Source organism: Periophthalmus magnuspinnatus, chromosome 3 (genome assembly GCF_009829125.3).
Source record: "Periophthalmus magnuspinnatus isolate fPerMag1 chromosome 3, fPerMag1.2.pri, whole genome shotgun sequence".
Lineage (NCBI taxonomy): Eukaryota > Metazoa > Chordata > Actinopteri > Gobiiformes > Gobiidae > Periophthalmus > Periophthalmus magnuspinnatus.
Window position 1 is genome coordinate 11,274,093 of NC_047128.1, and position 24,937 is coordinate 11,299,029.

The window sequence follows — 24,937 nt, forward strand, 5'->3', positions numbered from 1 at the left end:
AGAATGAAGACATTTCAGATGACTGCAGTCATCTGAAATGACTGTAGTCTAGTTTTCGTGTACCTTAAAGAAGCTTACATGTCCAGAACAAAATTGTGATTTGAGTGTGAACAGACGCCAGCACGAGCCAGCGTGCAGGTGAACCAGTGTGCATGTGAAAAGAGGCAGTGTGCACGTGAACAGAGCCAGTGTGCAGGTGAACCAGTGTGCACGTGAACAGAGCCACTGTGCACATGAATAGAGCCAACATGTACGTGAAACATTGTGTGCACAGTGTGCAGAGCCAGTGTGCATGTGAACAGAGGCAATGTGCACGTGAACAGAGGCAATGTGCACATGAACAGAGGCAGTGTGCATGTGAACAGAGGCAGCGTGAGAGCAGGGTTGTGGGCATTTCAGTCTACGCTGTTTAATCATCTTACTCCATGACCTGACAGTTCCTCTCCAGCCCCACACTCTTTTTCGAGGTTTCGATTCTTGTTATACCACAGACAAAGTGCGGTTTCACTTTGGCACTATTTTTCAGACCTGGGTTTGCATTGTGAAGAAAAGTGCCATCAAGCCATATAGTACCAACAACAGGTTAGACTACTTATTTTGCTAAAACTCAGTTACAGACGTTATGTTAAAGATTTTGCTTAAAACCCCCCAAAAAACAAAAAACAAAACAAACAAGTACTGTTGCCTGGGAACCATGTCATAACACTCGGCCAAAACCCCTATAAAGTACACAGGAAGTGACAGTGTTTCTGGTGTGTTAATTTTGCCTAATATTTGAATAGATAAACAATATGTTTTTACTTTTTGATTGGTGTAAAAGTTTCATTTATATTTGATTTATTTTTATTTATTTTTATTAGCCCTCCAAATGAAGTGGAGCAGGGATAGACCACCAACCCACAGCCCACAATATCGTTTACAAGGAAAAAGTTGCATAATACAGCTTTAATCCATTGAGTAAAGCTTTGTTATCCAGGATTTGGCTGCTCTTGTCGCCACTGTGACCAAGCCACTCCCACTGCATGTCCCTTGCAGCTCAACGTGATGGAGAGTCAGTCGCTGTTAAGGCAACACCTGCTTCAGGTTTGGGATTTAACTGGCAACCTCAACAAACAGGTAAGGTGCACTTGACTTTATAAATGACTAAGTGAAGTAATAATTTATTAACTCTATTTAAATGAATGTGGAAGACTGTAACCGGATGCCTGTGATTAGGATAAACAATTCTTTATACAATACAACAGTGATATATGAGTTTGATTTGTAATGATAACACTGGTCTTATTATAATGCTCCTGTTTTATGACATGGACTACACTATTATGATTTTTCACAAAGTATCAAAATAACACTTTAAGTTGCAAAAGAAAAACACTGACTTGGGAGTTGTTTCATACTTTCTGAAGGCACATTATAATCAATCATTGAAAGACAGTCCTGGAGGTGACACGTCACCTGCATGACTCTATGGAAACAGAAAATTAAAACCATGCTTTGGGAACCTTAAAGATTTACTTATTTTTAAATCATGCAACAATTTGCATGGAAATTCTACATCTAGCGAAGGTGACATGAAACATTTGTGTATATCAAATAAGATGTAGTGAATTAAGTAGATTGTAGGTTTATGTATGAAATTGAAGTAAAAGCTTAAATCCCAGATGAAGTAAGGTTTAGTAAGGTGTGAAAATATGCTTTATAAATGTTATTTATTTATTTTTTAGTATTTCTTATAAAGCAGGGCAGCAGTTTAAATGTTTTTTGCTCCTAAACAGCTATTTATTTGACTATTTAAGCCTAAATATACTGTAGTATTCACCCACAGTGGTAAAGTGGTGCTGTTTTGACTCATATGATATATATGATATGGTTTTTCAATGTATCTGACCAAGTTATTTAAAAATGAAATCCAAACCCTACCAAAAGGCTCACTGTTAGTTTGTTCTAAGGTAAAAACTGAAGTTAAATCTGTCAAGTGGACAAAACGTTGTAGGAGTGAAGACGTTTTGCTGCTCATCCAAGCCGCTGCTTCAGTTCGAGAACTGCTTCTTCAGTTTGAGAACTGAAGAAACAGCTTGGATGAGCAGCAAAACGTCTTCACTCCTACAATGTTTTGTCCAGTTAACAGATTCTTTGGCTTTTACTATGGATCATATCTGGATGACTGAGGGCTTACACAGACATGTTCTAAGGTCTACATTCAAATATACCACTGGAATGTTTTTAACGTTTTGAAGCTGAAACTATTTTTCAAATCAAAAGCCTCTATAGGTGTGTTTGTCCTATATAGTTTGCCGCTCCACTCTGTTCACTATGAGCCTAACAGAAGGCTGACAGAGTCCTGGTTTAGTCAGCTCAACTCAGACGGAGGTATTGGTTTCTGTTCTGTTGCATGAAGAACTGGTCCAGCGGCACGGGGATTGCTCTGTTGATTTTTATTGTCGGTTACAACAATACAGTCCGGCTAAAGGCGGTGTCCAGCTAAATTCAAAGCAGAGTCAAGTGAGTAGTGTCCTAAGCGGTGTTTAAAGCAGAGTCTAGCAGGGTCTAAACAAGATGAGATTGTACCAGTGTTTTATACTACTCCCAGAGTGGGGGTTATACACTCTACAGATGAGAAATTTAAAGCAAAGTCGAACAACATGATTGCATCAGTGACTTATAACCCTCCCTGAGTGGAGGTCACACATTTCTGAGATGAAAAGGGGAGATAAGAAATGTGGCCTTGACCAAAATAACCAGAACATAGCTGTTATCTTCTTTTAAGCAATGTATTGCATTTGTATATCGTTTGTATACAGAGGTTAGACTCATCTCTCACTCGCTCTGTACAGCAGGGCTCCTCCTAATCTCCAGAGCACAGACACAGCAGGCCTGCCCCCTGTGTGTTTGTGTGTCTGTGTGTTGAGAGACAGAAACTAATGTGTGCGTGTGTGTGTGCTGAGAGAGAGAATAACATGTGTGTATGTGCTGAATGAGAGAGACTAATGTGTGTATGTGCTGAATGAGAGAGACTAATGTGTGCATATGTGCTGGGAGAGAGACTAATGTGTGTGTATGTGCTGATAAAGAGAGAGACTAATGTGTGTATGTGCTGAATGAGAGAGACTAATGTGTGTGTATGTGCTTATAGAGATAGACTAATGTGTGCATATGTGCTGAGAGAGAAACTAATGTGTGTATGTGATAAAGAGAGAGACTAATGTGTGCGTGTGTGTGTGTGTGTGTGTGCTGAGAGAGAGAATAACATGTGTGTATGTGCTGAGAGAAAGACTAATGTGTATGCTGAGAGAGAGAAACTAATGTGTGTATGTGCTGAATGAGAGAGACTAATGTGTGCATATGTGCTGAAAGAGAGACTAATGTGTGTATGTGCTGATAAAGAGAGACTAATGTGTGTATGTGCTGAGAGAGAGACTAATGTTTGTGTATGTGCTGATAAAGAGAGAGACTAATGTGTGTGTATGTGCTGATAAAGAGAGAGACTAACGTGTGTGTATGTGCAGAGAGAGACTAATGTGTGTGTGTGTGCTGGTAGAGAGAGACTAATGCGCACGTGTGTGTGTGTGCGCGCGCGCGTGTGTGTGTATCTGTGTGCTGATAGAGGGAGACTAATGCATATGTGTGTGTGTGCGTGTGTGTGTGTGTGTACATATGGGCTGATAGAGAGAGACTTATGGGTGTGTATGTGCTGAGAGAGAGAGAGATTAATGTGTGTGTGTGCTTGTAGAGAGAGACTAATGTGTGTGTGTGGGGGGGGGGCTGATTAAAGAGAGACTTATGGGTGTGTATGTGCTGAGAGAGAGAGATTAATGTGTGTGTGTTCTGATAGAGAAAGACTAATGTGTTTGTGTGTGTGTGCTGAGCAAGAGAGAGACTAATGCGTGTGTGTGCTGAGAGAGCGCCCTGCCACACCCTGTTGCACCCTGTAACATTATGAAGAGTAGTAACTACACGCTGTAGATTAATAAGGCACACTGTAAAAAATAAAAAACATGCCTTTTGCCTTTTCTCCCTTTGGACTGTCTTCAGCCCCAGGAGATGTGCCTGATCCAAATGCAGCGTCATAGAAGTGCTTCTGAATGAAAAGGAACCATACAACTTAATATTGAATGTTAACACAAACTACGTTGATTTGAAAGATAATTATTGCATAGCCTTTCTTCGAATACGGATCTTTGAGAGAATGAAACACCAACACAAACCCAAGGGCATACTGTTCCAGGTGGCCTTAGAGGGAAAGTTACTGAAGAACCAGTAATTAAACTTAGTAGAAACATTACGAATCATGTATACATGTGAACAAATATAGAAACATACCAAACATACTTCCTTCCTGCAGTATGAGTGAGAGTTTCTGTTGTTTGGTCTTTCTTTAGAACTTCTTCATCGGTAGGTTTTTCTTTCAAAGCTGCCTCTATTAACTGTTCGAAAGAGAAACACGTGTTATTTTACCTGGAGGCAAAAAAAAAAAAAAAAGAGAGCGAATTAGACTAGACTAGAAAAAACAAAAATACTTGAAATTGTCTTCAGAGGCTGTCTCTGTTGTGTCTGTAACTTTTCAGTGCCATACTGCACCTGGACCAGCATCGCCATTTCACCCAGACCTACAGCATACATATAGCACTTCAGACATCACCAGTAAAGTCACGGCCATATGCAACTAAGCAGTGTAGAGTGAAGAGGCACCAGGGGCGGCAGATACCTGTTTAGCTCAACCAAATGTTAAAAAAAAATAAAATAAAATAAAAGCTTACTTAAAATATGCAGGATAGAACCAAGTCCTTCATCGATTTCTATTGATAAAAAAAACTACAAGACATGTAAAAATACTGATAAAATATGGTTCAGTTGACATTAGCTAAGAACTAAAAGACCATGCGGTTACATCTGTTACAAACAGCAATTTACATAGGGTTCAACCTACACAATTATAATTCTTGAGTAAAGAAGATTTTCTCAATCAAAATATTGAATATACAGTTTAAATCAAAGTGCACTTACTGAAAATAGCTGCATGTAAGGAAAAGAGAAACATTCACCCCATGTCTGTCTGGGTCAAACTGGTCTTCTCCCACAAGTTGAATTAACTTAACCCCAAATCGGTTCCCCATTTAACTTCTAAATACTTAAAATGTAGCCCAAGACTAGATCGAACCCCTAACCCTGCTCCTGAGCCTAACCTAACAACCTAACCTCTCACCATACCCTAACACTAATCCTAACTGCTAACCCAACCCTACCCTAACCACTACCCACTGAAATAACCCCAACCCTAACCCTGCCATTCTCAAATTTTTGATGTGGTGATTTATTTTTTAACCATTTAAAAATAATAATAATAAAATCGAAATTTAAAAGATTGTGGGCTTCTGGTCTGTAAGGGGGTGTGGTCACAATATAACTTTTTGTTCCTTTTGCCATGATGCATCTGGTTATAAAATTTGGTTTGGCTATGACCAAGTTTTCATCAGAACATTCCATTGGCAAGAACTGATTTTTGACTTGTTGCCATGGCAACACAATATGAGAGGGTTTTTTTATCAGGAGTATGTCATGAATATGTGAACCAAATTTTGTATGTCTACAACAAAGAACATTCCATATGTTCCATACAAATTGCCAAGCAATCCAGCAATTGCACCATTTTTAACTATTCTTATATCAGTCTGTTGAGGGTCTATCTGCTCCTGTGGCTCTGCTCCCATTTGTTCCATGTATGCTCACAGTGCAACAATGTAGCTATAATTGGCCAGTTTTACATCAGTGTTTATAATTCTTACTACTCCAAATCACTTTTTTCAAAGTACATTTTATGCAATTTATTTGTGGAATATGATTGGTTTATTTTTCATTCAGTTTCACTTTCAAATACAGAATAAGACACTCTCTGGTGTAAATGTATGTGTATCATCTTGTGAAGAAAATGTTCTTATGCCAGGTCTCTGTGTAAATGAGTTTGATCTGTGTCAGACCCAGAGGACACATTAACATGTGTGAAAGCTCTGTCCCATCCCACAGCAAAGCCTTTGGAGTCTTACCTGTCCTCAGGTGTAAAAGTTCATTACTGTGACCAGACGTGACCCTGCTTTTGTAATGTATGTTTGTCATTGTGGTATAAAGACTCTGGAGAGACAGTCTGGAAGGAGACTCACAGAGACACAGAGACTGGTTATATTTGGATCACTATCAAGTAATAATACTTTAAAGTCACAGAAACCTTATTGAGTGACAGTACTTTCATCAGCACTAGACTTAAAAACCTTGTATATCTATAGTTTGGAAACAGATAGATTCTAAAATCGAGGACATTTCAATGGACAAAATGGGATTGGCCTCAGAATGTCACAACATGAACATTACGATGACAGCTGGACCCTCTCCTCCTCCCCGCCTGGCCCTCCTCCTTGCCTGGCTCTCCTCCTCCTCGCCTGGCTCTCCTCCTCCTCGCCTGGCTCTCCTCCTCCTCGCCCGGCTCTCCTCCCCCTCGTCTGGTCTTCCTCCCCCTCGCCTGGCCGATTTTTCTTGTGTTGTCTGATTTTTCCTGTTGTGTCTGATTTTTCCTGTTGTGTCTGATTTTTCCTGTTGTTTTGTTTTTTGTGTGTTGGCGGCACGGTGGCTGAGTGGCAACACTCATGTCTCACAGCAAGAAGGTTGGTTCGATCCCCGGGTCACCAGGCCTTTCTGTGTGGAGTTTTTCATGTTTCTCCCCGTGTCTGGATGGGTTTCCTCTGGGTACTCCGGTTTCCCCATCAACCAAAACATGAACACCCTTCGAGACAACTGTTGTTGTGATTTTGGGCGTTACAAAAATAAATGAATTGAATCGAATTGAATTATTTTCAACCCTGGTAAGAAAACATAAATACATGGATTAGAAGTTGGAATTGTATGTATGTATGTATGTATGTGTTTGTGTGTGGGTGTGTGTGTGTGTGTGTGTGCGTGCGTGCGTGCGTGCGTGTATGTATGTATGTATGTATGTATGTATGTATGTATTATTATTATTATTATTATTATTATTATTACTATTATTATTATTATTATATTTCTATTTGTATTTATTTATTTTTTCAGTGTTGGGGTGATCCTTCCACTTATTCTTTGCTCCCATATTCCCAGTAGGGACAGCCTGGGTGACTTAGGTAGGTCATATGGTAACCTGCCTTGTGTCAACTCTTTCCTCCAAATTCTAAAAACCAAAGTGAGGTCCCATGATGCAACAGTGCCCACATTTCGATATTTCCAAAATCCATCTTTTCTGCTAATACCCATTTTATTAAACCTTGACAGACATTTTCAACAAAGGATAAATGAGTCTTGCCCAGTACAAATGTGTTGTATAAGCAGCATGTCAGCTGTGTGCTGTATGCATCTAAATATACAATGTTTTATTGACAGATAATCAGGACGTGCTCATTAGCTTGGTGGTTGTTAGCTTAACTACAACACAATAAACTCCACTGAAAGTTGTGAAAAGTAAATTCTAAACTCATCATGGTGATGAGTTAGAATTTTTAGAATGCATAATGTAAGTAAGGAATAATTTTGGAGCACTGCAAAACATTTAAAATTAACTAGGCCTGTTTTTAATGTTTTTAATAAAATTAGGTACAGCACCTTAAATCTGGTACAGTGCCTTAAATCAGGTACGGTGCCTTTATCAGGTAGAGTGTCTTTAATCAGGAACAGCTCCTTAAATCAGATACAGCGCTTTAAACCATGTACAGCACCTTTGATCAGTTACAATGCCTTGAATCAGGTACAACGCCTTAAATCAGTGCCTTAAAACAGGTACGATGCCTTTATCAGGTAGAGTGTCTTTAATCAGGAACAGCGCCTTAAATCAGGTAAAGCGTCTTAATCAGCTAGAGCGCTTTAAATCAGATACATCGCTTTAAATCACATACAGCACCTTTAATCAGGTACAACGCCTTAAATCAGGTATAGCATTTTAAATTAGGTACAGTGCCTTAAGTCAGGTACAAAACCGTGAATCAGGTACAACGCCTTAAATCAGGTACAGCTCCTTTGATCAGATACAGCATCTTTTATCAGGTACAGCACCTTTAATCATGTACAGCATCTTAAATCAGGTACAGCATTTTAAATCAGGTGCAGTGCCTTAAATCAGGTACATTGCTATGAATCAGGTACAACACCTTAAATCAGGTACAGCATGTTTAATCAGGAACAGCTCCTTAAATCAGATACAGCACTTTAAACCATGTACAGCACCTTTGATCAGTTACAATGCCTTGAATCAGGTACAACGCCTTAAATCAGTGCCTTAAAACAGGTACGGTGCCTTTATCAGGTAGAGTGTCTTTAATCAGGAACAGCGCCTTAAATCAGGTACAGCGTCTTAATCAGCTAGAGCGCTTTAAATCAGATACATCGCTTTAAATCACATACAGCACCTTTAATCAGGTACAATGCCTTAAATCAGGTATAGCATTTTAAATTAGGTACAGTGCCTTAAGTCAGGTACAAAACCGTGAATCAGGTACAACGCCTTAAATCAGGTACAGCTCCTTTGATCAGGTACAGCATCTTTTATCAGGTACAGCACCTTTAATCATGTACAGCATCTTAAATCAGGTACAGCATTTTAAATCAGGTGCAGTGCCTTAAATCAGGTACATTGCTATGAATCAGGTACAACACCTTAAATCAGGTACAGCATGTTTAATCAGGAACAGCTCCTTAAATCAGATACAGCGCTTTAAACCATGTACAGCACCTTTGATCAGTTACAATGCCTTGAATCAGGTACAACGTCTTAAATCAGTGCCTTAAAACAGGTACGATGCCTTTAATTAACTACCACACCTTAACTCAGGTATAGCATCTTAATCAGGTACAGAGCCTTAAATCAGGGACAACATTTTAAATCAGGTACAGTGCCTTAAATCATGTACAACTCCTTAAATCAGGTACAATGCCTTAAATCAGGTACAATGCATGAAATCAGGTATAGTGCCTTTGATTGGGTACAGCATCTTTTTATCATGTACAGTGCCTTTAATTAAGTACAACATCAGGTACAGCCTCTTAATCATGTACAGCTCCTTAAATCAGGTACAACGCCTTAAATCAGGTACAGCGTTTTTAATGAGGTAGAGCACCTTAAATCAGATACAGAGCTTTAAATCAGGTACAGTACCTTTAATCAAGTACAATGCCTTAAATCAGATATAGCGCCTTAAATCAGGTGCAGATTTTTTAATCAGGTACAGCGTCTTTAATCAGGAACAGTGTCTTAAATCAGGTACAGCGTTTTAAATCAAGTGCAGTGCCTTAAATCAGGTACAGCGTCTTTAATCAGGAACAGTGTCTTAAATCAGGTACAGCGTTTTAAATCAAGTGCAGTGCCTTAAATCAGGTACAACACCTTAAATCAGGCACAACGCCTTAAATCAGGTACAGCACCTTTTATCAGGTACAGTGCCTTTAATTAAGTACAATGCCTTAAATCAGATACAGAGTCTTTAATCAGGTACAGTGCCTTAAATCAGATACAGCGCTTTAAATCAGGTACAGCACCTTTAATCAGGTACAACACCTTGAAACAGGTACAGCATCTTTGATCAGGTACAGCACCTTTAATTAAGTACCACGCCTTTAATCAAGTACAACGTCTTAATCAGGTACAGCACCTTAAATCAGGTACATTGCCTTTAATCAGGTACAGTGCCTTAAATCAGGTACAGTGCCTTACATTAGGTACAGCACCTTAAATCAGGTATAAAACCTTTAATCAGGAACAGTGCCTTAAATCAGCTTCAGTGTTTATCAATATTCAAATGCATATTTATCAGAAAATGAGACCCAGATCCAACGTTCATGTTAAGGAACTGTTCAAAAGAGCCGACTCGTTCACAAGCGTCACATCACTACTGAGAGAAGAGGAAAGACTTTGAGGAAGTTTGCATTTTGTGCCTGTCTAAACTGAAAAGTTCCACCTTTAGATTTACAAATGACAGGCTGGGCTCAAAAGTCACAGCTACATGTCAGAACATATATTATCATGTAGTATTATTTCTGTAGTTGTTTCAGGCTGGTAAAGAACATATCTACTGCCCACGTGGGACACACACACATTACAGGCTCAAATGTAAAACTAAGCCATTGTAAATACATCTTTTTTTCATTTGATATTCAGTATTCAAATAACTTTACTAAATATCAGTATTCAAATAACTTTAACTTTACATATGATATAACAAGCAAATGGACATTAGAGGTCATAAAGGGATATTGACACAGAAATGGATTTCATTCATGTTCTTGCTCATATACTGTACCTGCTCATATACTGTACCTGTTCATGTACTCTTCTTGTTCATATACTGTACCTGCTCATATACTGTACCTGTTCATGTACTCTTCTTGTTCATATACTGTACCTGCTCATATACTGTACCTGTTCATATACTGTACCTGCTCATATACTGTACCTGCTCATATACTGTACCTGCATTTTAATTGTTTCTGTGTTGATGACTGAAAAGTATTGGGTTTTAGAACTCACTGCTACTTCCTGTTTTTTGTACTTTCCTTTTGAAACTTTTTTTCACAAACTGCCACTTACCTGGAAGCCCAGGTATATTTGCACATTATTCCAGAAACAGGTACAATTGAGCCCAGAGATATTTCAACATTTAAACTTATTTGGAAGTAGAAGAGTGGTACACAATTTAAGCTCAGAGACTGATTTCTCTCTGTATGTTTTATGCAGACTGTCTGTTCCCCTTGTTCTCTGTTACGTTTCAAGTCTGGTCAAATATGATTGTCCAATCAGATCTGTTTATTTCAGTGACACATTTGAAACGAAGGAGCTCATTGGTCTCCTATGATTTACAAATAAAATCAAATTAATGTCTCCTGTCCCTGATTCTACAGAAATCCGTTTTTTCCCTTAGCCCTGATTGGCTAATCCACCTGTCAATCACAGCCATTTGAAAATGGAGAGACTCACATCTTTGTGAAGTATTGATGTTTTCTGGATCTGCCCTACTAACAGATATACACCATTTCAAAATATTAGAAATTATTAAAAAAATAATAATAATAATTAATTAATTAATAATTTCAAATTATTAAAAATTAGTTTGTTTTTTTTTACTTTTTGTAATAAACACCTGTGTTCCTCTGAGCTTTTTTTTATTTGATTACCTCTTTGACTTCATTTACCACACTATTGATGTAAATGGTAAATAATGTAGCAGACAGGTAATTCAAAGTGCTTTACAGAATAAGAAAGACATTAAACTCACAATCACAAATCAAAACATAAATAATCATCATAAAGCTCATGAAGTCATCAGCTGTTCAGTAAACAGAATAATTATCAATGGTTGTGTCCATTTTTCACATTTTTAAGACAGTCAAAAGGCCTCCCTTGGATGAAGTTTAGACTTTTTTGTGCGACATGACACTGAGAAAAAGTTAATGTATATTGTTGGTTTAGTTTTAAACTTTTGGATCAAAATAATCACAACAGTTCTTTGGGGCGCACCATCCACAAGAGAGAGCTCAAAATGTACCAGGATAATGACTGAGTGGGGCAACAGCGGCTCAGTTGGTAGAATGTTTGTCCCCTGATCTGAAGGTTGGTGGTTTGAATCCTACTTTAGACGAAAACATCATCCGTTGAGTGGTCATATCCCCTGGCCCACCGGTTGGCAATGTGATTCCAGCTTCCACAGATGAATGCTGTCATTGTGTCCTTGATTCTTGATTCACCTCACCCTCAGTGTCTGTGTACGCTGGTGTATGAATTTGTGTGTAAATGGGTGAGTGGTTCATTGATGTAAAGAGCTTTGAACCTTGAAGGTGGAAAAGCATGTGACAGTTGATCTTTTTCTTTTACCTGTTTTGTAACAGTGGACATGTGCTGCTGAATGATACAAGCTACAAGAATGCGACATGGATTTATTTTATTTTTAAGAGATGAGCTAAGACCCTGTGTCCTGTGCAGTAAACAGGAGGACCAAAATGCAAGTGTTTATTTCACAACATCAAACTTCTGTGTAATGTCTCAAGCCTGGGGTGGTGCAGACAGGAACCTCTTCATGTAACTGTGCTGTTCCCTTTGGTCACAGACTTACCGTCACAGACTCACAGACCTGCCAGATGACTTATCCACCAGTGTAAATACAATAAGAGCCTGGTTCCCTTCTGACTCACCTCTAGCACCTCTGCATATCAGGTTTCAGTGTTCTGGGTTTTGTTCACTGACTTGCAGATTACTGATTAGTATTATAAAAAACTGCATTTCCTACAGGTGTGCTTTTTGGCTGACAGCCCATTTACGTGTATTACTCTGTGCTCAATGACACCACCCTGTTATGCTAGCAGCAAGACAAACCAGGAATGTGTCTGAAAATGATTAAATCACAGAATGAAACGCCACTGCAATTTTCAAAAGGAAGTGAATGGACCTGTTTCTAGCATTGAAAGTGCAGTATGTAAAAGGTCACACCTGCAGAACTGAGAGATTACACAGACAAAGGTGCACTATTTACCCTTTCTAGTGGAGTGTCTGCCATCAGCTTGTCTCCATGGAGATTTTAATTTAGCTGGACATGACCAACTGTATGACATTAATTCTATCCTCACATAGACAAGCATGTGTCAGATCTGTGGAGAGGAAACCTTGCTTACACTAAGGATGCAAGAGATTTTTGAACAGTAAAAAACACCAAGAATGGTACATTGGTACATTGCAGGTAAAACAACATTTATATGAAGATAAGCAGGTGGCTGACCCCTAACCAGAAAAGATGTGAATGGTGAGGTTTTAACCCTAACTTACTATAAAATACAGTCACGGTTAAATAAACAAATGGCATTAAAAAGGTTTGTTAAAGGAGAATGGAAAAGACGTTCTATTTCCATTTGTTTTATTTTGACAGGCCCAAAGAAACAGGCTGCAGTGCTACAGAGAAACAGGCCTGTCACAATAGCATTTTGAGCCTAACATGTCACTGAAGAAAATATGGATCATAGATAGATCATACATAATACTGAGTCTAGCAACATGAGAGCCCAAAAGTAGAATCATCCCCCAAAATGATTGTAAATGTAAAATACACTACACACTGCTGTAAATATAAAGCAGAATTAAATACTTAAGTGCTTAGTTTGTATTTAAAATGAGAGGAGCAGAGCGAGAAGGAGAGGACAGAGGAGCGAGAAGCAGAGGTGAAGAGGACAGGAGAGAAGAGCAGAGGAGAGTTGGATCAGGAGCAGGAAGTGAGGAAAGAGAATTGAGACAAGGCAACAAGAGCGTAAGAGGTCTGAGATGGAACAACAATAACTCTGTGTGCTCTGCAGACCTCATCCTGCCAAAATAACACAGCACACATTTAAATAATTTCCAGCCAATATCTAAATGTCTTGAAAAAGTTTTAGAAAAGTTACTTGCAACTCAAGTTAAAATTTATTTGAAGAAATGATACATTTTGAAGTCTTTTGTTCAAGACTTCACATTCTTACAGCCATTTATACAAACAGGGCTGTGTAGCTCTGTTTATTGATTTGACCAAAGCTTTTGATTCAGCGGATCATGAAATCCTCTTGAAGCATCTGAACCATATTGGAGTTGACAATGCTACATGTAATTGTTTCCAAAATGATCTTTCAAAAAAAAACACAGACAGTAGTAGCCGATGGGTTTCAAAAAAATGTTCTAACTTTAAGTAAAGGAGTGCCGCAAGGCTCAATTTTGGGCCCACTACTTTTTACAATATTTATTAATTCCATTGGTGGCAATTTAAGAGAAAGCCACATGCATTTATATGCAGATGATGCTGTTCTGTATGAACGCAGAGGAAGCTCATTTCAGCCACCTGTATCTGCGATCTTGTCCTTTCGGTCATTACCCACAGCTCATGACCATAGGTAAGAGTAGGAATATAGTTTGATTGGTAAATTGAGAGCTTTGCCTTTCGACTCATCTCCTTCTTTACCACAACAGTCTGCATCACTGCAGACACTGCACTGACCTACCTGTCAATCTCACACTCCTCACTTGTGAATAAGACCCTGACATACTTGAACTCCTCCACTTGAGGCAACAACTCTCCACTCACCTGGAGAGGGCAAGCCACTGTGTTCCGGTCGATATTTAGAGAGATATTTCACACTCAGCTGCAAACCACCCCAGTGCATGTTGCAGAAACTGGAGTGTGGAGTGGAATTCTGTCCATAAAAACAATGAACGAAACCTGTGACAATGGGCAGCCCAGGTGGAGTCCAACATGCAGCGGGAACAGGTCTGACTTACTGCTGGCAATGCAAACACGGCTCCTGCTCCGGTCATACAGGGACCGGACAGCCCTCAGTGAGGAGGGCTCTGTGTTCAATGAGGAAGCTCGGTGTTCAGTAAGGAGGGCTCTGTGTTCAATGAGGAAGCTCTGTGTTCAGTTAGGAGGGCTCTGTGTTCAATGAGGAAGCTCTGTGTTCAGTGAGGAGGGCTTTGTGTTCAAAGAGGAGGCCCTGTGTTCAGTGAGGGCTCTGTATTCAGTGAGGAAGCTCTGTGTTTAATGAAGAGGCCCTGTGTTCAGTGAGGGCTCTGTGTTCAATCAGGAAGCTCTGTGTTCAGTGAGGAGGGCTCTGTGTTCAATGAGGAGGCTCTGTGCTCAGTGAGGAGGCTTTGTGTTCAGTTAGGATGGCTCTGTGTTCAGTGAGGAGGCTCTGTGTTCAGTGAAGAGGGCTCTGTGTTCAGTGAGAAGGTTCTAGGTTGTGTTCAGTTAGGATGGCTCTGTGTTCAGTGAGGAGGCTCTGTGTTCAGTGAGGAGGGCTCTGTGTTCAATGAGGAGGCTCTGTGCTCAGTGAGGAGGCTTTGTGTTCAGTTAGGATGGCTCTGTGTTCAGTGAGGAGGCTTTGTGTTCAGTTAGGATGGCTCTGTGTTCAGTGAGGAGGCTTTGTGTTCAGTTAGGATGGCTCTGTGTTCAGTGAGGAAGCTCTGTGTTCAGTGAGGAGGTTCTGTGTTTAGTCAGGAGGCTATGTGTTCAGTGAGGAGACTCTGTGTTCAGTAAAGAAGCCCAGTGTTCAGTGAGGAGGCTCTGTGTTTAGTAAAGAGGGCTTGGTGTTCAGTGAGGAGGCTCTGTGTTTAGTAAAGAGGGCTTGGTGTTCAGTGAGGAGGCTCTGTGTTTAGTAAAGAGGGCTTGGTGTTCAGTGAGGAGTGCTCTGTGTTCAGTGAGGAGGGCTTTGTGTTCAGTGAGGAGGGCTGTGTCTTAGATGAAGAGGGCTTTGTGTTCAGTGAGGAGGGCTGTGTCTTAGATGAGGAGGGCTTTGTGTTCAGTGAGGAGGGCTGTGTCTTAGATGAGGGGGGCTTTGTGTTCAGTGAGGAGGGTTAATCCAGACCTTGCCCCTCCTCCTTTTTCACTCCCCCCTTCAGTCCTCCAGGCACTGCCCAGTATAGCAGCTCTGTTTAAAATGTGAATGTGGGAGGAGTTTATTGTCCAGGCCGCTGTAAGCATGAACATCTCTGAGTACTGCTTCCTCACTATCTTATCTTAACTTTTTCCATGGATGCCAGCAGCTTATCATTCATAAAGAAGAACGAAATAAAGGAGTTAGTGCAGTCTCTTTTCAAGGGTTGATGTCATACACTTAGAACAGGCTTGCAAATTCACAAACACACATACCACATTGTGTGGTTCAAATGATAAACTTCTGTTGCCTTTAATCAAATAATAAATATAGTTGTACAGCTTCTATTTCTTAGTGTTTGCATAAAGTGAACAAGGCTGTGGTGTGAGAAGGAATACCAATTCTGTTTATGCTTTCTCAAATGTGTGTTTTTTTTCCCCTCAGGTGTAAAGAGCTTTTCATAAATATATTACAACCAAAACTTTAAATTTAATGATGACATCAGCTGTAGCAAGTGTCAATAAACAGATGTTTACAGGAGCTCTTCAAACATATCGGATTTATAACTGAAATTGGGTATTTCAAATGGGATTTGATCCACAAAATTGAAATCCAGATTTGCAAATCTAATCCTGCCTGTGTCCAAAATCCAGTTTGGCCCTTTTGGGTATTTCAAAACTTTAGAGCCAATTCTGGAATATTTTGATCCTGAAAAGTAATTTTTGGCCAAGTGCACGTACACAGCAATCACCACAGGGTCTCTATTTTGCCTTCTGGTTCGACAGTTTGTCTTTCATCAGCTTCCCATTTTCTTTTTGCCTGTTTTCCTGTGTGGGTGGGATGGCTTTGTAAAATCCTGTCCTAGGAATCAGGGTCATTTTGATCCTATCCAGCAAAGTTTTTAAATATAATAGATACAATATGATAGAAATCTGTCACCCAATGATCAGAATCTGGGAATTTGGAAATCCAGATCACTTTGAAACTAATTTAATAGTGATTTGTTTTTGTTTTTTCCCTTCAGCACTTTGGGAGCCTGGAGCTTCACTGTTTGGTGAAATGGTGCCTGGTTCTCTCTCTCTGACTGTAAGGTACAGATTTGACTTTGGTTTGATTCAAGCTAAATCATATGGAGTTAAAATCATACTGCATACTTTAAGCTGCTTTATGGAACTATGTGACTTTGGTACCAATGAGGTGCCAAAGTGTTTAGGATTTAAACAACATGTGCAAAATGTTGTCCTTGGCACCATATTATAACATTGTCTTCTCTGAGCGCTCAAATATGCTCCGTTTCCATATCCTTTGTGTTTTATTACATGATAGATAAAACTTCTCCTGTGCAGTTTTTAAGCCCATAAACCATCATTGGACTCTCACCTGGTTCTACAGTCAAATTGTATTCACCACAAATGCATGGCTCTATTAGCTTAGCATTCAGGAGGGATTTGTTTATTTTCCCACTGTTCATTTCTGCTGCTGAGAGGAAAGGGAGCTCTAATGCCTAATTATATTTTATTTTCCAAACGTAGACATTATTTTAAGTTAGAACATATGAAATCAGTAGCATGCAGTGACTTTTATGAGTAGGCAGCAGCCTTGGGATGAGCATCAATATTTAGACGATAACAATTAATAACTTTTTATAAAAATGACATCACAAATAACATATTAAATGCATATATACCAAGACATTTTGGAGTCAAATTAGCAAAGCCTAGACCTACAATTTATTAATATTTGTACTGGACTATATTTGACCGAGTCCTAGTGTTATATATGTTATTATCATTATGCATCTAGAGCCATATGAGTGACATATGACAGCTCTACACATGTGTAAAGCACTCACAACACAAAATGTACATCCATGCAGAAATATTAACAAGGACAGTGCACTGGTCAGACAGGTGAACCTACTGTATAATACAGCCTCACAGATGCAAATTAAAAGTCAAGAAACGTCCTGTATTTCCCTGAAGGGGAGCAGGTTCAGAACACATGTTCCTCCACACATGTGTAATAGCCCTGTTATTCCACTAACACTGTTGCTTCATAAACGCACAGGTCACAGACCAAATGGGCTCCTACCAGACTGTGGCTTCTAACTGCCTCAGTCACTGTCACGCCATTCCTCAGTCCAGATTCTCCATTTTACACAAACTTTCCCTGAATGGATTAAATCACTGAATAGGCCTTTCTGTGTGGAGTTTTGCATGTTTCTCCCCGTGTCTGGATGGGTTTCCTCCGGTTACTCCGGTTTCCCCCATCAACCAAAACATGAACGCTCTTTGAGACAACTGTTGTTGTGATTTTGGGCGTTACAAAAATAAAATGAATTGAATTGAATTAAATAAATGATTGTCTGTATTTTTAACTGACATTTAATCATTCACAAACATGGAGCTATGACAAGACATGGCCTCTATACCACAGAAAAAAAACGATCAATTGTGATTGTTGCAGTCTGCTCATTTGCCAGTAGTATGATAGAGGGGCCCCTTGTGCAATCTGGTGCCATAAAAGTGATAATAATCGTGTGCAATGATCATGATTATTCAAAAATGCCACAAATTATTAATTGCGAACGTTTTTGATCATGAATAGTGATATGATCATACATCGTCCCATCTCTAGTCACCGGTGTTGGTGGTGACATATTGTATATCAGCTGTTCTTCTTGTAGGCATGGTCAACCTGATGCACTTGGTAAGTCTGAGCATGCCCTCTCGATCCAGCGTTTTAACTTGCTGTCAACAGGTTCAAATGCTGGATCAGAAGGTGTGGTCAGTCTAGGTGACCTGATTGTGATGATCCATCTGGCTGACCACCCATACAGGACAGGACACATCTCATTTATGCCACGTCACTACCAACACTGGTGACAGTTCTGAGGACAGCTCACAGTTTGCAGTCAAAACATGTCAAGGTAAAGTCATCTTACTGATAAAGTCATCTGTCTAAAAGAAAATCAATGACTATTGTAAATGAAGACAAGATGGATTACCAAAGTAACAATTTGCACTACAATTTTGTGATGTGATGAAAGAACTAGATAAAATAAAAGGGCTTGTACCTGACTGTAAATGTAGTTTAGTTAAGATGAATGCTGTTTAAAACTGTATGGTAAAAACAGCTCAGGTACAGGCCCTTTAAGAAGGATGCCAATATTTAAGATTTAAGGTTATATGATGTAACGTAGGGTGAACTAAAGGACACCATGACTTCAAACAGGCAAAAGTGAAGGGGAAACGGGATTGTTTGAATATATTTCGAAACTATTTAATTACACTTTTGACACATAATGATTTTGGATTTTACTGGACAAGCATTGCTTGCCTTGCCCTGACTACTCGCCACTATATGAGATGCTTATCTCAAGGTGGCCAAAAGTATGTTTCAAAAGGAATTAAAGCCACAAGAATGCATAATGTGTTATTTAAATATAGAACACATTATATTATAATAATAATAATAATAATAATAATAATAATAATAATAATAATAATAATAATAATAATAATACTCTGTATCTAGTGAAATATGGGTCAAATGAACCAAGTGTGATGTAAACATATAATCATCTCTGAATGTTAGTCCAACATATTTCCATGTATTCACTGCAGGCACTTTGTTGGAGTGTTTGGCTTCTGCTGCCTGCTCTTGCTCGGGATCAGCACCATGATCATGAGGTGAAATAATTATTAATAAATTAATAATTAATAAATAATATACATTGTACAAAACTGTAAATGTTGTTGTTGTTTTTTTTGTTTGTTTGTTTGTTTGTTTTTATTTCTTTAGCAAACAGAAGCATACCCAGAGTACACCCACAATAGTCACTATGAACGATTTGAACAACATGCTCAACTATGGGTGAGAATAACTTAAGGTGCAATATTAAAGGTGTGCAGTGAAACCTTTCTGGTGGATTGTGTGCCACCTGTCTGGTCTTGGAGATGTTATTGCCTTGCCTGGAATGTTCCACCTTTTGGCATTAAACTTATTTGTTTTCAAATACATGCTGTCCACTTACAGCATGTATGTTTTTCAATGTACTTCTGAGAAATCAAAACACAATAAAAATGTAATACAAGAACTTTAATACCATACTGTGGAACATTTTAGGCAAAGCGGGAGTAAAGTAGATGGCGGTCTCTTAACCAGAACAGTTACATAATGCACCTTTAAAGACGTGATTTGAATGAATGAACAGCAGAGACCTGTGCCCCAGGGCCCGTACTGCAGTGAAGACGCAGACGGAGTGGAAGGCTCCGATCATGTGGGAGGGGATGTGGGATCCTCTGGACTACGACCGCATCCACGCTGACAACCAGAGCTCTGTGGCCCTTACTGTGTTTGCTGTAGGAAGGTAACTTAGCCCTCGGAGACATCACCAACATAATGAGTCTCTGTTTTCTTGTGGTGAGCTATCACTACACAATATTTTGTAATGAAACAAATATGACTTTCTGTCTTCATCAAGCACATGAGCTGAGACTCTTCATTAGTGCCATTCAACACAAAAAGGTCAAATGTATTCCTTCAAAGTCTTAGGCTCAGTAAAAGCTTGTGGTTTGGAAGATGTAGCACTAAAAGTCTAGTCAGCATTTCAAATCTTTGTTCATCTCTCAGTGAGCTTCATGATGAAGTCTCCTGAAATTGTTTTTACTGTGCCATGTCAGGAGTCATTAGTGGAATGCCAAGATTGTGTAAAGCAGTAGTCAAGGCAAAGGGTTACTATTTTGATGAATCTGAAAAATAACATGTATTGAGTCATGTCATTTTTTTTTATTACTGCATTCCACATGTGTTCATTCATAGTTTTGATGTCTTCATTGAGAATATATAATGTAAATGATGATGAAAGTGTGCCCAAACGTTTGACTGGTGATGTACATGAGAAATAAACTTGAACTTGTAACCATTTGTATCTCTCTTCACAGGTATCTTGAGGCCTATCTGGAGACCTTCCTTGTCTCTGCAGAAAAGCACTTTATGGTGGGATTCCCAGTCATGTACTATGTTTTTACCGACCAAACAGACAAAGTCCCCTTTATCGCCATGGGCCCTCACCGCTACATTCGCACCATCAAAGTGGAGCGGCACTCGCGGTGGCAGGATATTTCCATGATGCGAATGAAAGCTATATCTGAAGTCATCATTTCAGAGATACAGTACTTGTACTCTTACGTCTTCTGTTTTGATGTGGACCAAATATTCACTGGCCGTTTTGGATCGGAAGCTTTAGGTGAATCAGTTGCCCTTCTCCACGCACATTACTACAAGTTGCCAAAAAATCTATTCACTTACGACCACAATCCAAAGTCCAAAGCCTACATGGAGACTGGGGACTACTACTATCATGCTGCAATTTTTGGAGGAACTTGGCAAAATGTGAAAACTATAGTCGATGAGTGCCTAGCAAGCATCATGGAGGATAAGAAGAATGGTGTGGAAGCACGATGGCACGATGAAAGCCATTTGAATAAATATTTTTGGCTTCATAAACCAACCAAGCTGCTGTCTCCCGAGTACTGCTGGGATAAGAACCTGCCAAAGTCCGATATTATTGTAATGCGATTAATTTGGGCACCGAAAGATTATGACAGGCTACGGGCTCCTTAAAAACAAAGCAGACAACTCTATCAGTGAGATGTATTTCCCTTGTGCCAGCTGCTAGCTGCAAGCCACCTTCAGAATTGTCACCAGTAGAGATGCGTATTGTTAAGGAATTGTCATTGCTTTGTTTTTAGCATATAATAATTCATTTCTCTGCTCATTTAAGCCTGATTTATTTCAAATTAAAATAACCAAGCAGCCTATTTTAAAAGATTTAGCAGCACCATTAAAAACACAATTATGAAACCACATATCGGTACCCTTCGCTAGTTACCAGTAGGAATGGGAGTCACTAAAACCATACAATTTGCAGGTGTCTAAGCGATCACCTTTACTATTATTTTTTTTGCTGCAAGTGAAATTAACAATGAATTGACAACATATCTGTAGATAAATGAGTCCAGAGTCCATTTATTGTGTTAATAAATGGGTCAGTTATATAACTCTTGACTATAATAAAACGTATGCACCAACCTGAGAAAGCCCAAACAAAAAGGATATGATAAAGAATATGCTGACATCGCAGCCATCAGCAGTGGAAAATGCTGTTAACAAGCACTAACCTAGCAATAGCAAAGTTGACACAAACACATACCATTGTTCATACAAATCCCAACTAACACAAACTACATTCAGTAGTTCATTTCACATGGTATTTTATTTATGATGGATATTTTCAGCTCAAGTTTGTCAAACAATGCAGGATGGTAAATGTGCATGCAAATTGCTCGTGTTTGCCCTCAGAGCCAAGACTTTTTTTCAGCAGGCTCTGCAGATTGGTGGCCAGATCCACTGCCTGTCACCATGATGGTGAAGAACCATCCTCAATTCAGAATAGGCATAGGAGCTAAGAAGTTTCATTGCTATGATAGAGGGGCCCCTTGTGGATAATCGTGTGCAATGATCATGATTATTCAAAAATGCCACAAACGATTAATTGCGAACGTTTTTGATCATGAATAGTGATATGATCATACATCGTCCCATCTCTAGTCACCGGTGTTGGTGGTGACATATTGTATATCAGCTGTTGTTACTTCTTGTAGGCGTGGTCAACCTGATGCACTTGGTAAGTCTGAGCATGCCCTCTCGATCCAGCGTTTTAACTTGCTGTCAACAGATTCAAATGCTGGATCAGAAGGTGTGGTCAGTCTAGGTGACCTGATTGTGATGATCCATCTGGCTGACCACCCATACAGGACAGGACACATCTCATTTATGCCACGTCACTACCAACACTGGTGACAGTTCTGAGGACAGCTCACAGTTTGCAGTCAAAACATGTCAAGGTAAAGTCATCTTACTGATAAAGTCATCTGTCTAAAAGAAAATCAATGACTATTGTAAATGAAGACAAGATGGATTACCAAAGTAACAATTTGCACTACAATTTTGTGATGTGATGAAAGAACTAGATAAAATAAAAGGGCTTGTACCTGACTGTAAATGTAGTTTAGTTAAGATGAATGCTGTTTAAAACTGTATGGTAAAAACAGCTCAGGTACAGGCCCTTTAAGAAGGATGCCAATATTTAAGATTTAAGGTTATATGATGTAACTTTTCTGTTTGGGAAACAGCTTGTCTCCATGGAGATTGTATTGCTAGTTTGCCTTGTATTTAATCAATAATAGAAAAACATGCTGTTTTGTCTCCCCCACAGATCTAACTTGCTGTATTTCATATATAGCTATAGATATAGATATAGATATAGATATAGATATAGATATAGATATAGATATAGATATAGATATAGATATAGATATAGATATAGACATAGATATAGATAAATACGGCAGAACAGCGAGAGAAAGAGAGAGGTTTAATGCTGCACTGTGAAACATAGTTAAGAAATCATCAGTAACTTCTCAGTAATTAATGTTATTTTAAGATATAAGTGACTGACTGTAAAACTTAACTATGAAGTGTTCTCTTCAGCTCCACCAACTTGACTTGTAGATGTTAGATATTGCTTTAATATTCTGGTGAAATATTTTCAGTTATTCATTATTTCTTTTTCCGTTTACTCTGCTCCCTCTGAGCACAAAAACAGGTGGTTTTGAATATCCCAAGATTGTTACCTTACTGGTAAAAGTCCAGAGGTCTCCTGCACTTGTACAGATATTATGCATTATTTGTATGGTTATTGGCTTTAAACATGGTACTGGGTAGCCTTGCTTTGCTATTTCATGGTTTAGAACTTAAAATAATATATACAGACAATACACACCTTCCTGTAGTAATTTTGCAATACTGGGAACTGGGTTATACAAGCAGTGAAGATTACAGTACATTTGAAAAATCACAAAACACTTTTTTCAACATGCTAACACGCATGCAGTTGCAATGATGCGATCTGATGACAGACATTTGACAGTAAGATTGCCCAACCTAGTTGCATTTTGCTTATTCAATAGTAATTACCTCTGCTGCTTGTAAATGGCCTCTTAACCTCAGATCCAAGTACTTGCAGTTACATGGGGTCTATTGTCTGTAGTCATTATTTTAAGTTCTAAAACATGAGATTCCAAAACAGAAGTACTCAAAAGCGTGTCTAAAGGCCAATAACAAATAACCCATAGTATTTGTCCTTTAAAGACGGGGTATTTTACTTTTATGGGATATTAAAGAGTTGTTTTTTTTCCTCCAATGGGTATTAACTGCTTACACATAATTTTATTTAAGTCACCATGTTAGCTTTTTTACGTTTTAAAAATGTTATATTTATATATTTATAATAAGGTATAACATGGTAGAAAACTCAAAAAAGTTGATTTTGCATAATGCCCTCTCTTTAAGGCCAACAACTACCCAGGGAACTAATTGCTATGATTTTGTTTAGTTGTTCTCATATTTTGGTATTGAAGAATGTATGTGTGCTTTTAAAGGATACTGTATGTGCTATGAATGTTGTTGTTTTGTTTGTTTGTTTGTTTGTTTTTTTGTATATTTTGCACTTAATGACAAACCAAATCTACCTGAAATTTGATAATTTGAACATATGTACAGTTTTTTTAATAATTCAGAATGTATTGATAAGAAGAACTTTTTTATTAAATTAAATACTGACTCATGTTAAGCAAGAGTTTCAATTATTTTCCATACAGCTGCAGGTCAGAACTGGTTTAGAAAAATTTTGTCTTGGTTTAGACTCGTTTTAGATGTCTTTAGCCTATAAAGACCTGACCTTAGGCGTTCTTCTGCCGTAATTACAGCCACAGTGGTTTGATGAAGTTTCGTGGATTCACATGGAAATTGTTAAACTGTAAATTCAAAAGTTTATTCAAAAGTCGGCTTATTAAAGGGCCTGTACCAGATTTTTTCCCCATGTATTTAAGCAAAATGTGTCTTGCCCCAGAACAGATATATTGCGTGAGCAACTCTTGAGGTCAAAATAAGTCTGCTGTGTGCTGTCTACATCTAATTATAAATTGTTCTCTTGTGCCTATTAGCATGCTAATTGTTGTTAGCTTTACTGTTGCAGCAAAAAAGCTGAAAAGTCCTTTCAAACTCATTGTGGTGAATAATTAGGTTGCTCTGAATGCATAAGGTAAGTGAGGTATAACTGTGGACCACTGAAAACTGTTTAGAATGAATTAATTCTTTTTTCATATCTTTAAATGTGTTTATGTATTATTCCACTTTTTTCATGTACCACATAACTATTTCTGCTAATCTTCAAATTTGAATTAAGCACAATGCTGCATTGTAATACCCATAGGTGTATTTAGTGTATATGTACATGTATTTACATATATATGCATTTAACATAGGATAGCATATGCACATGAGTGCATAGCCTGAGCTTATGGGTGATGTCACCAAGTGTTGTTTTTGCATGTGCCTCTTAGGTTACATAGTCCTTTTAGTTATATGGCAGATAAACCTAATATACTCTTTGTCTGAGCCCAGTCTTGTTCTGATGTTGGTTAGG

General features: G+C 38.7%; 1 protein-coding gene across 1 annotated transcript; it reads left to right on the forward strand.

Moving 5' to 3' along the window:
- The first annotated feature begins 1,062 nt into the window (after positions 1-1,062).
- On the forward strand, positions 1,063-23,976 carry LOC117393721 (N-acetyllactosaminide alpha-1,3-galactosyltransferase-like). Its single transcript, XM_033991718.2, has 6 exons — positions 1,063-1,116; positions 16,409-16,475; positions 19,011-19,076; positions 19,189-19,260; positions 19,619-19,756; positions 20,331-23,976. The coding sequence occupies exons 2-6, from the start codon at positions 16,444-16,446 to the stop codon at positions 21,010-21,012; spliced, it is 990 nt and encodes a 329-aa protein (XP_033847609.1). The 5' UTR covers positions 1,063-1,116; positions 16,409-16,443; the 3' UTR covers positions 21,013-23,976.
- The last annotated feature ends 961 nt before the right edge of the window (positions 23,977-24,937 follow it).

Coding starts and splice junctions, on each gene's coding strand:
- LOC117393721 (XM_033991718.2), top strand. CDS start 16,444: ATGGTGCCTGGTTCTCTCTCTCTGACTGTAAG. Junction 16,476..19,010: donor TCTCTCTCTCTGACTGTAAG/GTACAGATTTGA, acceptor TATTCACTGCAG/GCACTTTGTTGGAGTGTTTG. Junction 19,077..19,188: donor ATCAGCACCATGATCATGAG/GTGAAATAATTA, acceptor TTATTTCTTTAG/CAAACAGAAGCATACCCAGA.